The sequence below is a fragment of the Paramormyrops kingsleyae genome, chromosome 13 (genome assembly GCF_048594095.1).
Source record: "Paramormyrops kingsleyae isolate MSU_618 chromosome 13, PKINGS_0.4, whole genome shotgun sequence".
NCBI classification, from domain to species: domain Eukaryota; kingdom Metazoa; phylum Chordata; class Actinopteri; order Osteoglossiformes; family Mormyridae; genus Paramormyrops; species Paramormyrops kingsleyae.
The window spans coordinates 25,812,840-25,825,515 of record NC_132809.1 but is presented as its reverse complement, the minus strand read 5'-3'; the positions used below and the strand labels follow the sequence as shown (position 1 = coordinate 25,825,515).

General features: G+C 48.6%; 1 protein-coding gene across 5 annotated transcripts; it reads left to right on the top strand.

Moving 5' to 3' along the window:
* Positions 1–459: 459 nt before the first annotated feature.
* Positions 460–10,893, top strand: sergef (secretion regulating guanine nucleotide exchange factor). Of its 5 annotated transcripts, none has more exons than XM_023795771.2 (11): positions 460–542; positions 834–969; positions 1,215–1,370; positions 2,860–2,954; positions 3,199–3,259; positions 3,451–3,564; positions 5,468–5,530; positions 5,634–5,789; positions 6,195–6,361; positions 7,834–7,870; positions 10,186–10,893. In XM_023795771.2, the coding sequence occupies exons 1-11, from the start codon at positions 495–497 to the stop codon at positions 10,398–10,400; spliced, it is 1,248 nt and encodes a 415-aa protein (XP_023651539.2). In that variant the 5' UTR covers positions 460–494; the 3' UTR covers positions 10,401–10,893. The 5 variants fall into 5 exon arrangements, with proteins under 5 accessions (XP_023651539.2, XP_023651538.2, XP_072554553.1 ...); XM_023795770.2 differs by having other exon boundaries at positions 5,631–5,789; XM_023795772.2 differs by having other exon boundaries at positions 481–542; positions 806–969; positions 5,631–5,789.
* Positions 10,894–12,676: the final 1,783 nt, after the last annotated feature.

Below are 12,676 nucleotides of genomic sequence, written 5' to 3'. Positions count from 1 at the left end.
TGTCCATATAGTGTATCTCAGAACAAAATGCATAAACAGTTTCCATTGTAGAGCCCTGTATCCAGTCATCCAAAAGACGTTTTACCTCTGATGGATTAACTCACCCAAATTACCAAGAATGTTGCACAAACTTAGGTTTGCTAGTTTTGTGAAAGATTGCTAACATATAGATTATTGTACAAATTATTCTTATTAAATCAACTGTAAACAAGCAGATAAAAAAGAAACACATTAATGACAACATGTAAATGTACAAATATAGTAATGAAATTAGTTTTAAATTGAACAAAGTAATTGTATATTCAAATTATAACTAAAATAATGCAACAATAAGTTATTGTTATTATAGATTATCATTCAATTACAGTAGTAAATATACAGTATAAGGAATGATCGAAAAGTACAATTTGACACATTCAACATGGCGGCCGGCCCGGTACGCAGAAGGAGCCACAACCGGAAGTTCATCGCGACCATGTCTGATCTTCCTTCTCATGAGGGACTCAGGCTCGGATGTTTTGGACGTGACTTTGTTCACGTGGGTGAGTCTATGTAAAAGATAAATGAGGATTTGTAAGTTGATTAAAATTAGATTTCGGGCCGCGCGTCTGCGTTTTTTTTCTTCGGATAACTATATGTTTGACCAGCCATCCACCCAAAAGCGAAGCTACACCCTGATACATGTGTAATAGTTTTCTCCTATTAATGTCGATAATGACATCTGATAATGAAGCGCAGTTTATAATATCCGCACATTTAGTCTTCTTTAAAAGTTTAAAGTGAGGGAATTGGAGTTTTGTGACAGCAGGGTCTACGCTTCAACGCTCCTGTAGGGCGCTAACAGCTACGGCCAGCTGAGCCAGGGGCATGTGGAGGACCGGTGCGAGCCCGGGACCGCGGAGTGCGCGCTACCAACCGCCGGGGCGCGCAGCCTGCGTGGAGGCGGCGGGCACTCTGCGCTTGTCACCGGTGAGTCAGGTCGAATCGATAAAGTAACTTATTAAACTAGTTTGATGAAGTGGCGCAGATGTACTCACCCGTCTGAAGTTAATATTAGACTTTAAATAATTATATAAATCTTATCTATCTAATTAATTATATAAATCTAATGTATCTTATCTCATGAAGAAATTTGCCAAATGCTGCGGATGACATTTGGCTCAGCTTCTGCATCCTGTGACCTCGCACTGGTGTGTCTGTCTGACTATCCACAGAAGCGGGACAGTTGATGGTGTGTGGCCAGAACCACAGAGGACAGCTGGGCCTCGGCCATACGTCTCAGATCACTGCCTTTGTTCCCTGCCCTTCTCTGGGCCCGCGGTCCATACGCCAGGTGTCCTGCGGCTGGGACTTCACCCTCATTCTGACAGGTGAGGTTCCCTGCAGTTGCGCTTCTGGGTCTGTACCCAAGCTGTATTTTCTAGCTATTCAGGTGCTGGCTAATCTTCTCTCAGCTTTGGGTGGATGGGGAGGGAGGGGGGTGTATGGTTCAGAGGATTAGGATGCTGTTCTTACGACCAGAAACTCACTGGTTCAAATTCCAGGGTTCGCAGAGTGATTTAACCGTTGGCCCCCTGAGGAAGGCCCTCAATCCCCAGTTGCTCCGTGGAATTGGGACGGGCATCTCCATCACTGAGGCCAATGCGCTACACATCTCAAAGCATTTCCAACGATCTGATACGTTAAAGATACATATGCAGCAACTACTAATGCAATACCATATGATTCACCCCTAGTGTGATGCAGTGCAATTTGACACAATTTGATTCAACAGATTGCGATTCTACGTGATACAATGCGATGCAAAAGAATGTGATGCTATGCATTTCAGTGTGGTACAGATACAGGGAATCAATGTAAATATAACATTATTGGTCACATTTCTAAATAATAAAGGCGCAGGGCTGGTGCACTGATGCGAGTCAGTGAATCTTTCTCTCCCTACCAGTGACTGATCCTGATCCTGCTTTGGATAGAAGTATCTGCTAAAACAATGTAAATGTAGGGAAATTGCGTGCATTTCTGCCCAGGAGTGGATTTCCCATTGAATCTGGTCCAGCTAACCTTTCAGACCTCTTCAGAAGAGATGGTGTTTTTCCAGGCCGCCACCCTGCCTGACCCGTCAGCTGGCGGTGGGAGAACCGATCCTGGTCCTGCCATGTGCTCCCAATCATGGAGGGAATCTGATTGACGGCAGTGCATCGTTAGGAACAGATCGTATAATCGGTGGACCAATTAGGGGCCTCGTGGAGCCACGCTTTCTGGCCGCTATCTAATCACAGGCTGCTTAAAAAGATCTTTGAAATGGCATCATTAGACTGGGGTCTCCATGGACCTGTTACGTCAACCTCCAAAGCAGTAATGAAGTGATCGCGGCCTGGGGGGCTGACGGGGGAATGCAGATATGTGGCTTCTGAGACGTATGCAGGGTCAGGGCTGGATGGTGAGTCCTGGAGGGGGGGTTAGTACTGAGGCTGACTGAGGGACATGGGGTGTTATGGGCCTCCATCTCATAGCTCTTACAGTGTTTGCTCCGAGCGTCGATGACCTGCTGTTCATAAGAAGGTGGGACACTGTAAATCCCTGTTGGTACAGCAGGTCCGGGTGTGTGATCATTCGCAGTCTGTCCAGCATCTGCACATGCTGGTGTACTTTAGATGAAAGATTGCCCCCTTGTGGCAAAGGATGAATCTACATTCCAGCCAAGGCTACATTTGTCTTTTGGGCTTTTCTAAGAATTCAATTGCCCTGATGCTGCAGCTCCTTTTGGGACATTCTAGCATTTTCCAGTTATGTGGCTGACCAGCGTGTGGTTTTACTAGTGTGTGTGGCCAGTTCCCTTTCTCTCTTTTTCTGCAGACTGTGGACAGCTGTTGGCCTGCGGTTCGAATGCCCATGGCCAGCTGGGCCTCCCCCAGGTCTCCGGGCACACAGCAAAGCCCTTGCCAATTGAGGTGGGGAGGGGATATGCCTTGGGCAGGGGGGCGTGGGAGGACGTTCAGACAGACAGCCCAGTCATGAGTTTGAGTCATGAATTCACTGTTTAATCGGGTTTTTCAAGCACAATCTGTCAGCATGTTTTTTTTTAATTGATGTGTTGCACCAAGGCTGTGATGAAGTGGAGTAGTGACATTATAATAAAGTGTTGAGAGCAGACTCTGTATGACAGTAACTTCTGACCTTTGACCTTTAACCCAGGCCTTGATTTCCCCCATCATCAGTGTGGCTGCAGGGCTTCGACACTCTCTGGCTGTTGATTGTGAGTCGGGCTGCTGAAAATCATAAATATTCTGAAATACTTGGTTAAAAGTATATATCTGGATATATGTGATTGATGAGTGCTGAGCTGCAGCTGTTGTTTTCATGTTTGTTACCAGTCCTGCAGTCTACTGTCTCAGTTAGTATTAGCACTGCTTCTCTTACAATGCACCATGTGGCCCTTCTCTCCAGCCTCAGGGTGTGTGTACCAGTGGGGGGTGGGTCTGTCCAGCGAGGCCAGGCGGCTCCTGGCCCCGCAGACCCCCCCCGCCCACCTCACCTCCAAGGAGCCCTGCCCAGTTCCAGGTTAGTGCTGGCCACTATATCCCCATAATTACATGCGCTGTGTGGCACTAAATATTTTTCTCCCCTTTAAGTTTTTGGATATTTAAAGGGATATGATGTGTGACCCCCTCACTGTGGCTCAGCCAATCAGACCATGCCCTTTATTAAAAGGGATATAATGAGTGACCCCCACATTGAGTCTCAGCCAATCAGACCATGCCTTTTATTAAAAGGGATACGATAAGTGTCCCTGTCACTGTGGCACAGATTGTCGGAAAATGCCCTTTATTTAAAGGGATACGATGAGTGACCCCCTCACTGTGGCTCAGCCAATCAGACCATGCCCTTTATTAAAAGGGATATAATGAGTGACCCCCACATTGAGTCTCAGCCAATCAGACCATGCCTTTTATTAAAAGGGATACGATAAGTGTCCCTGTCACTGTGGCACAGATTGTCGGAAAATGCCCTTTATTTAAAGGGATACGATGAGTGACCCCCTCACTGTGACTCAGCCTATCAGATAATGTCCTTTAACGTGTAACCTGGTTCTCAGTGACAGATGCTGACCTGACGTTTCTGTAGAATAAAGTGCTTCCTCTCTGCGGGTGTTCTGGTGGATTGTAAATGTGCTGTCGCATGATGTCGTTTCATCGCGCTGCCTTCACCTGGTTTATGTGGGACTGGTTCCATCTGGTTCCTTAAGAGTCGAAATGGCTCTGTCACTGATTTCAGCAGAACCTCTCTGGTTTGATGGCAAGACGTGTTCCGCTGAGCATCGATCGTGTTTACACGGAGCTGGTGTACCTGTTTGGTCGGGGTTCCCCATTGCTATGCGGACTGAGCCGGGACCTGGCTTTGCCGGGGGGTGGGGGGGGGGGGGTTTAACAGAATCGGAACCTGTGACCAGAAGCGGATTATTTTTTAAAACTGCAATGTAAAGAATAAAGACACTTAAGAAACACATATTTTTACATACGAGTCTATTTTCATTCCAGAATTATACTGCATCTCAGTCACTGTTGCTTTTTTGAAATTGGTTTCTAAATTCTCTTAACTTTTGTATTCTTAAATATGCCTCCTGTAATACTACTCTGATTATATTAATCTATTATTTAGTGACACTGATCATTACTGTTACGCCCAGCTCGTCCGATCCTCGTGTGGCTACCCGATTGTCATCAGCTGTTCCTTGTGCTTTCCTATCCGTCTGGTGTATTTAGTCGGCGTCTGTACCTGTATTCCGGAGTTCTGTCATTGACGTTGTCTGACGTAGTGCCTGGCCCTGTCCCTGTCTGCCGTCTGCAAGCAATAAACCTCGTTTGCCTGTCAGTCCGGCTCAGCTTGCCTGCTTTTCTGCTCGTCTGCACCGCGTAACATAACAATTGCGTAGTTGCAATTATGGTAATATTTTTACAGATTTTAATTGCATGTAAAAAATTACTGGTGTTTCGTGGACTCTCATATAACATCCTCATAAAACAAATTCCAATGCTTTTGCTTGGATCATGCGGTACTAGTTAAGCCTGGAGATGGAAGCACGGTCTGCTTGATTGACATTCCAGGGAAAGTTCCTGTGTATATTTTGTGACAGTATGATTAGTCCTGTTCGCAGTCCTGTCATAGTGCTGTTGGTCTTGTTGCTGAGGTGGGGTCAGACTGTGGGCAAGTGTAGGCAGTTAAACTGCAATTTAGTGTTGTAAAGCTTTCTGTTTATGTGAAATTGTTTTAGTGATCCCTCCCCAGGGCCACAAATTGTGAAGGAGGCCACTTAAGAGTCCCCTCTCCCTGCTCCACAAATTTTGTCGTACGCCACCTTACAGCGCCAAGCTCAACATTAAAATGTTGGTGCTGCTTTTCCATTTTGGGACACTTTCATTCCTGTAGTCAGCTGACCCCCCTCTCCCCTTTCCTGTCCCCGCAGCCCTGGACACCGTGTCCCCAAACTCAGTGACAGCTGGAGCCTCCCACTGCGTCTGCCTGACTGGTGAGCTTGCTGGCATCCTACCTGGAGCAGCCCTACACTTCGCAACAGGGTGCGGTTTGGCCGCTGGCGCCGGCTGACGTTTGTAATTTCTGGTTACCAGCAGGGGGCGATGTGTTCCTCTGGGGCAGCAACAAGCGGGGTCAGCTTGGGGGCCCGGGGCCTTTCCAGTCCCTCCCTCGGGTCCTAGATCGCATCCTGCTGGCTGGAGAATCCGTGACGGATGTGTGGAGTGGCTGGACACACCTAGTGGCCAGGACAGGTAATTAATGCTGAGAATGTGGTCTAATGACTAACTGCGCTAAATGTGTAATATTATCACGCAGCTGATGTCTTTAACATAGGACACAGAAGCTGTAATATTTCTACATTTTGCTGGTATCCCATCCAAGCTGTACGCTGCCCCACCCCTCTGGTTTTATCCTATATGGGCTCCTAATCGCTAATCAAATGATTGGATGAACGCTCATTTTAAATGGATTGATTTTTCCATGATTCAGGAAAGCTTTTGTCCTGCTGCCTAATCATCGTGCTGTGTGGCTGGAAACAGAAGCAAAATTTAAGAATAAATTTTAAACCCAAACGTGTGGTGGTATACTGTTCTTTTTGAATGTGCTGTACAGTACTCTTCTCACCATAACAGGGATATTTTATATTTCCCTTCCAGAGAGTGGCAGGGTCTTTACTTGGGGGCGGGGTGATTACGGACAGCTGGGCAGGGCACTGCAAACCAATCAGGATTTGAGTCTTCTGTCAGATGATGTCCCACCTGCATACTCCAGACCAATGGCGTGCCACCCTATGGAGGTGAAGGCCCTTACTGGGGCCACACAGGTAATAATAATGCTTTGCATTGTTCAGCTTTTCTAGGGAGGTTGATGTTTAATGGCTGTAGTTTCATTGTCACTGTGCCTGAACTGTAAATGTTTTTTTTTATGTACCTTGTGACCATGGTCAACATGGCGGTTGTAAGTGCCCTTTTTGGGTCTTCCTCAATGTCATGTGACATATTGAGTGACCGTGCATAACTCTGTAGTTATAATGGAGGACTTCCATCTTCTGTCTGCCTTTCAACTATGGGTAGCTGCACTATGGGTGCTTTCCAGTAGGCATAGGATAATCATACTGGGCTAAGTGGGTTTGAACGCTATGCCTGTGATCTGAAGGTCACCATTGGCCCCTGAGCGAGGCCCTTAGCTCCCAGTAACCTCCATAACCCCTTTTTAACTTAACTGCCCCCACTTAGCTGCTGGTAAAGCAGCACGCAGGGCTGGAGGGGGGACATGCTCGAGCGACGCATTAGCGACTACGTCGCTCCTCAGCTGAGGCGTGTCGCCATGACAACGGCGGTGGCTCCTTCCAAATCGCTTGCCGATCTACTCCCACTGGAACCCTGGACTCGCCGCGGTTTTCTTGGAGGAAGGGAACCCGTGAGCAGTTCCAGTGGCATGAGGCGTCAGCTGTGCATGTGTTTCTGTATGTTGTTTTCTTACATGTTCTAATGCGGAGGATCTTTCATTATCGTTTCTATTGGGAATGGCCAGCAGGGGGCAGCAGTGCACTAAAAATCCCTTACTTCCAGTGTCATTTCCAGTTCTCTTCAGGGCACCTGAAGGACTGTTTTGTGTCCATCCAGTCTACGGTTGTTTTGGAAGCTCAAACCTTTGCTTTGTCTTGTGGTCGTCTCTGCCATTCTGCCATTCACTGCGTATGTAGAAGCCTGGAATCTGGTGCATGGAAAATGATGCTGATCTCCTACCACTAGAAGGCGCTCTCTTATTTGGATTCAGGGGACTGTACAGTTTGAGATCTTAATGTGTCTGCACAGTGTTGCGCTCACAGTTCCCCTAAACTGCATGCATTTTGTTTATGAATGTTTCCAGCGTCCCAAGCTTAAGCCTGACACGGGCTCTCCCAGTAATGCTCCGAAATGGGTGCAGTCGGTCCACTCTGCACTCCGACACAGTGCTTCCTTACTCTAGTTGGGAAAAGGCTGAGTCGTCATCGAGGATTACACAGTGGGGGAGGGGGGACTGTAAGCTGTAAGGTTGGTTGGAGCACTTGTGTGTGTCGCGCCGACTGAGGCGGGGAGTGTGGGGGGGAATTTGGCTGATCATGTCGTCTGTGGTTGACATGTGACGTGTCGGTCCTGCAGCGGACTGGGGGGTGAGGCGGAGTTTCCCTGCCCCCAGCCTGCAGTTTGTAGTGCATTTCTCTCCATATCAGCCATTGTTTTGATGTTAACCCACCTGCAGCAGGATCTGCTATGAATTTAGTCCTGTTTTGCCCCCCCCCCCCCCCCCCAGGTAGCGTGTGGCTCGGAGCACAGCCTGGCTGTCGTAGGTGAGTCTTCATCTGACACCCCCACCCCAGTCTGTGGTGCCAGGGACGGATCTCACTGCTACAGTGCGTTAGTTTGTGTGTGTGTCTGTCCATGTCTGTGTGTGTGTGTCGGTGTGAGTGTGGATTATGTTTATATCACATTGAATGTCCCCACAATGATCTGTGACTGCAAAAACTAAAAATGCCAGAAGTGTCATATTTTGTTTGGTTAGTTATGGTTAAGGTTAGGGCTGGGTAGGGGTTAGGGTCGTCATGCTGGGATTAGAGTTTTCCCTGTAGAAATGGATGGAGAGTCCCCACAAAGATATAACTACAAACCTGCGTGTGTGTGTGTGTGGGTCCAGATGGACCTGGGTCTCAGGGCAGGATGACAGGCTATCCAGCAGGAGTGGGACCTGACCCCAATCCTCTGTGTGCCTGGGGATCCCCCCCAACCCCGCCCACACACCTCCCTGGAGCCGAGGCCTGTGGGTATAAATAAACTGAACTAGGCTAAGGAGAGTAACACACACACACACACACACACACGCTCACAGTCCACATACAGATATCTTTGTGGGGACTTCTCATTCATTTCTATGGATAAATTAATTCCAACAATGACAACCTAACCCCTACCCACCTCTAACCTTAAACACAATTAAGCAAACAAAATATGAGACTTTTGGCATGTTTAGTTTTTTGATGGCATTCATAGATTTTTTTTTTTTGTTTATAAAATTGAGGTTATCCTTGTGGGGAGTGAAAAAAAAATGTCCCCACAAGGTAAAAAGTTTTTATCACATTGTGGGCAAATCTGTCCTCACATAGTAATAATTACAGGAAGACAGAGACGCACAGCCAGACAGAGACATGCACTCACGTTCTCACACACACTGTGGCAGGGTGTGAACATGAACTGACCCCCGGGTTATTTATAAAGACCTGGGGGAGGGGGATCTACAGAGAGAGAGCTGGGGGTGGGGGCTCTGGGCAGGAAGCGTGGGGCTCCTGGGGGAGGGGGGGTGTACAAAGAGAATGCCGGGGGGGGCCTTTGGGGAGGAAGTGTAGGAGGCGTGTGTCCCCCCCCCCCCCACTGCCAAGGGGGTGCTTTTAAACAGGCCGTGGATGCCAGGAGCGGAGGTTGTTCTCTGACGTGCCGACAGGTGGCCATCGTCAGGTGGTGTGAGCAGCGAGCGTGTCCTCGAGGTGTCGGCACGGCAGCATGCGCAGACGAACCGCACTGCTGTGCGTGGCCCTCAGCCTTGGCTCAGCCCCCAGGCCCCCAGGCAGCCACGCCCCCAGGCCGCCACACCCCCAGGCCGCCACGCCGTGCTCCATTTGCCTCAGGAGTCGCCGGACACCTGGTAGCTTCCTCCATTGAGATGCTGTAGGGTCTGGGCAGAATCTCTATCTGTGTACCCCCCCCCCCCCCCCAACTCCACTTGCATTTGATTTGTTTCACTGCGGCATGTTTTGATGCCTTTCTTGTGCAGTGATAGCTGATAATCCCATGATCCCGCATACGTCATCGCTGCTATGAATGCAGCAGTAGCTGCTCCGTCTCTATTAGCTGCATCCCCACAGATACAAGGGGCAGACACTGTTCATTGGCTGACGGTCTTTGGGCCAGGTATTGGACACCGTACCGTGTGCGAATGAGCTGCCATCCTGGGGGTGGGTGGGGTAGCTGTTTCCTGCCTAAAAGCACATTTTACGCCGAACGTGAGGCTGTTTAACATGGTCGCCATGGAAACTGCCTCTATAATGGCTCCTTGGCTTGCCGCTTCCCAATGGACAGGGATACCCGCTCTGCCCGTGGATGAAGGCGCGGAGCAGGACTCCTCGTACTCCTCTGTCAGTATGTCTGAATGCCACCTGGTAACGGCAGGCGGTCGTTTGCCGCATGGTGGCGCTGTTTCGTCGGGATGGGCAGTACTCACTGGATGGATGGATGGATGGGCCTCAGACTGGTTACTGACAGGAGGGAGGGGGAGCCTGCGTCTGGTGGGCATCCCATCAGCATCGGGCACGTAGAGGGATGGCCAGGTGGACGAGCAGAAGGGCCAGGCTTGCCCTGGAATGAGTGCCATGGCGTTGCCATGGAGACAGGCTCCGTCGGGCTGTCACGGTGCATGTCTTCCCCTGCATTGACCCCTTGCTGAGACCTTCAGCTTTGGGTGAAGCAGCAGGTTGGTAAGATGGATTTTTTTTGGGGTAAACGATGCTTTAGTGTTTTAGCTACTAATCAGCCGAATGTTTAGGTCTGTACTGCTATCCCAGCGCAGAGTGTCTATCCGTGTCTGTATCTACCCAGGTTCCCTGTCATTCTGCAGGTGGCGCTCTGGTCTCGTGGGGCTGGAACGAGCACGGTATGTGTGGAGATGGATCCTGCGAGGATGTCAGCAGTCCCGCCCCCATCGCCGCGTTACGCCAGGTCACGCCTGTCCTAATTGGCTGTGGGGCTGGGCACTCCATGGCGTTGTGCGCCGTGCCATTGGCTGGCTCTGCAGAAGCCCCGCCCCGGGCCAGCAGCAGCGCTGCCACATGAACTCATCTGCAGAGGTCTCTCTATCCAGTGGGAAACCCCCAGTGAACCAGCCCACCAGCGGTGTCTCCTGCTTAGTCAGATTCCAGTGTGTCCCTGCTGCTGTGTGATTAAACGCTGGGCAGAGTCTCTCCTGAACCTGAAGCTCTTCCTCCCACGGGGTTTAGCCACATTTCTGAAGCTGTTCCACAGGAACCACAATGTTTTCCGTTAATATCCATGTTCCATAGCAGCGGTTGAGGTTGGAGTTTCATGCTCAACTTTACGGAATTAATGTGAGGGGCCATTGTGGTCCTTCCTATTTGTGTTAGTCTGAAATGAAAGGACGTGAGCTTAACAAGCAGTGACTCCTTCCCCAGCGTTACTCACACTGCAGCGCTTCCTGTGTTTACCCCTCGAGAGGGCTGACAGGTCACTGCATCTCCATAATAGGTAAAAACTCTTAATTCAGCCCTGACTCAGTATAACCAAAGTGAAATAAAAGTCAATGAAACAGCTGAATATAACAATCTCATTTTTGAAAATGTGAAGCTTTTGATGGATTGAGACAGTTAGGGAGAAGATATCTTTGGAAGTGTTTGAAGCGTCGCCTTGCAGTGACATCTGCTGGCCTGATGGTTCCGATAATCTTTAAAATAAGTGAAGCATGTGGAACAGGGGTGGGGAACCTGTTCCATGGAGGGCCGGTGTGGCTGTGTGTTGTTGGGATGGCCTCAATCAGCCAATCACAGTGGGTCCCCAGGACTGGAGTTGAGATCCACTGTTTTATTATTGGCTGAATGAGAAGTCATCCCAAAAAGCCTCACTGGCCCCTGATGAAACAGGTTGCCCACCCCTGGTGCAGAATGGACTTCATTCATACGGGCGAGTACATAGAGTATACAGAAACTACAGTTACTATGACACCGGATTGTGTTGTGCTGGCAATCGGAGAATCTGGATACTTTGCTCGGAGGTATCGTTACATTGTCATTGTACTATTATTACATGCCAGATGATGCTGGCAAACCAAGCGTTTTACATCAAAAGCATCTCAAGCAGCAGGTCTGGGTCGTGCTCCTTCCAGGTTATAAATGTATCACCATGGGCAGGGCTGGATCTACCAGCAGCCTTAGGCAAGACCCATAACTCAAAATAAATTTCAGAGGGTCCTCCTTGGTATATTTTGCAAACTGGGGGGGCCTTAGTTGATTTTGGCTATTGGGGAGGCGGGTGTTTCCTCAGGTTGACTGACCCTAAGGTAGCTGCCTTCTTTGCCGATGCCAAGATCCAGCCCTGAACACCGGGGACAAGGATGGACAAAGGTGCAGTTTACTCTACAACTCCGAAGCTCTAATTTATTCAAGGTCAGTGTTTAAGTAGAGGTTTAAATGGAGCTAACAGGGTGCTATATCTTACACAGGCTCAGAGTCAAAAGCGGAAACATAAAAACAGACTGCGGTAACTCCAGGGCTCGATGAAAGGCACTCAAGAGACCGAGCCAAAGAGCGGAGCTTCATGCAGGCTTTACGTAACTTTGACAAGTTTACATTGAGGTGAGGTGATGTCAAGTAGCAGCCAATCACAGAACAGGGATGTGAGATATGATTTTATACTTTCTATTTAGGTGTTTTTTTGGGTCAGCATCTCCTGATCCCAGATCTACGGTTCACACTTCTTTTTTTATACCAAATTGAGGCAAAGCATCAGAGGCACTCGAGGCATTGTGACATCATAATGTGACATCATAAAGCGCCATTCGGAGCACTCGTGACTTCTGATACTGACGTTGGAACGATACATTGAAACGCGCTTCAAACGAATCAAAACAGTCTGGAAACTGCATGTTTGGAGTATTCTGAGTTTGATATTACGAATACTCTGCCTGGCCAAAACCAAAGTCATCATTTAAACTTAAATCAGCTAGTACTTAAGAGCCAATGACTGGATCATTATTACAATTCAGCAACGTTATGCAGCAGTGAAGTGAATTCAGCTGAATACCTGAATCTATTGAATGGCCAGGTTACCTCATCAATGGGTTTTTTCTTCCCTAAAGGCATGGTCATATTCCAGGACGATAAAGTCAAGATTCTTCGGGCTCGAATTGTCAAAGTGTGGTTCAGAGAGCATGAGGAACCATTTTCGCACATGAATCGGCCACCACAGGGTCTTGACCTTAACCCCACTGAAAGTTTTTGAGATGTGCTGAAGAAGAGTTTACAGAGTGGTTCAATTCATCTATCATCAATACAAGATCTTGTTGAGAAATTAATGCAAATCTGTTTGAAAAAAGATGT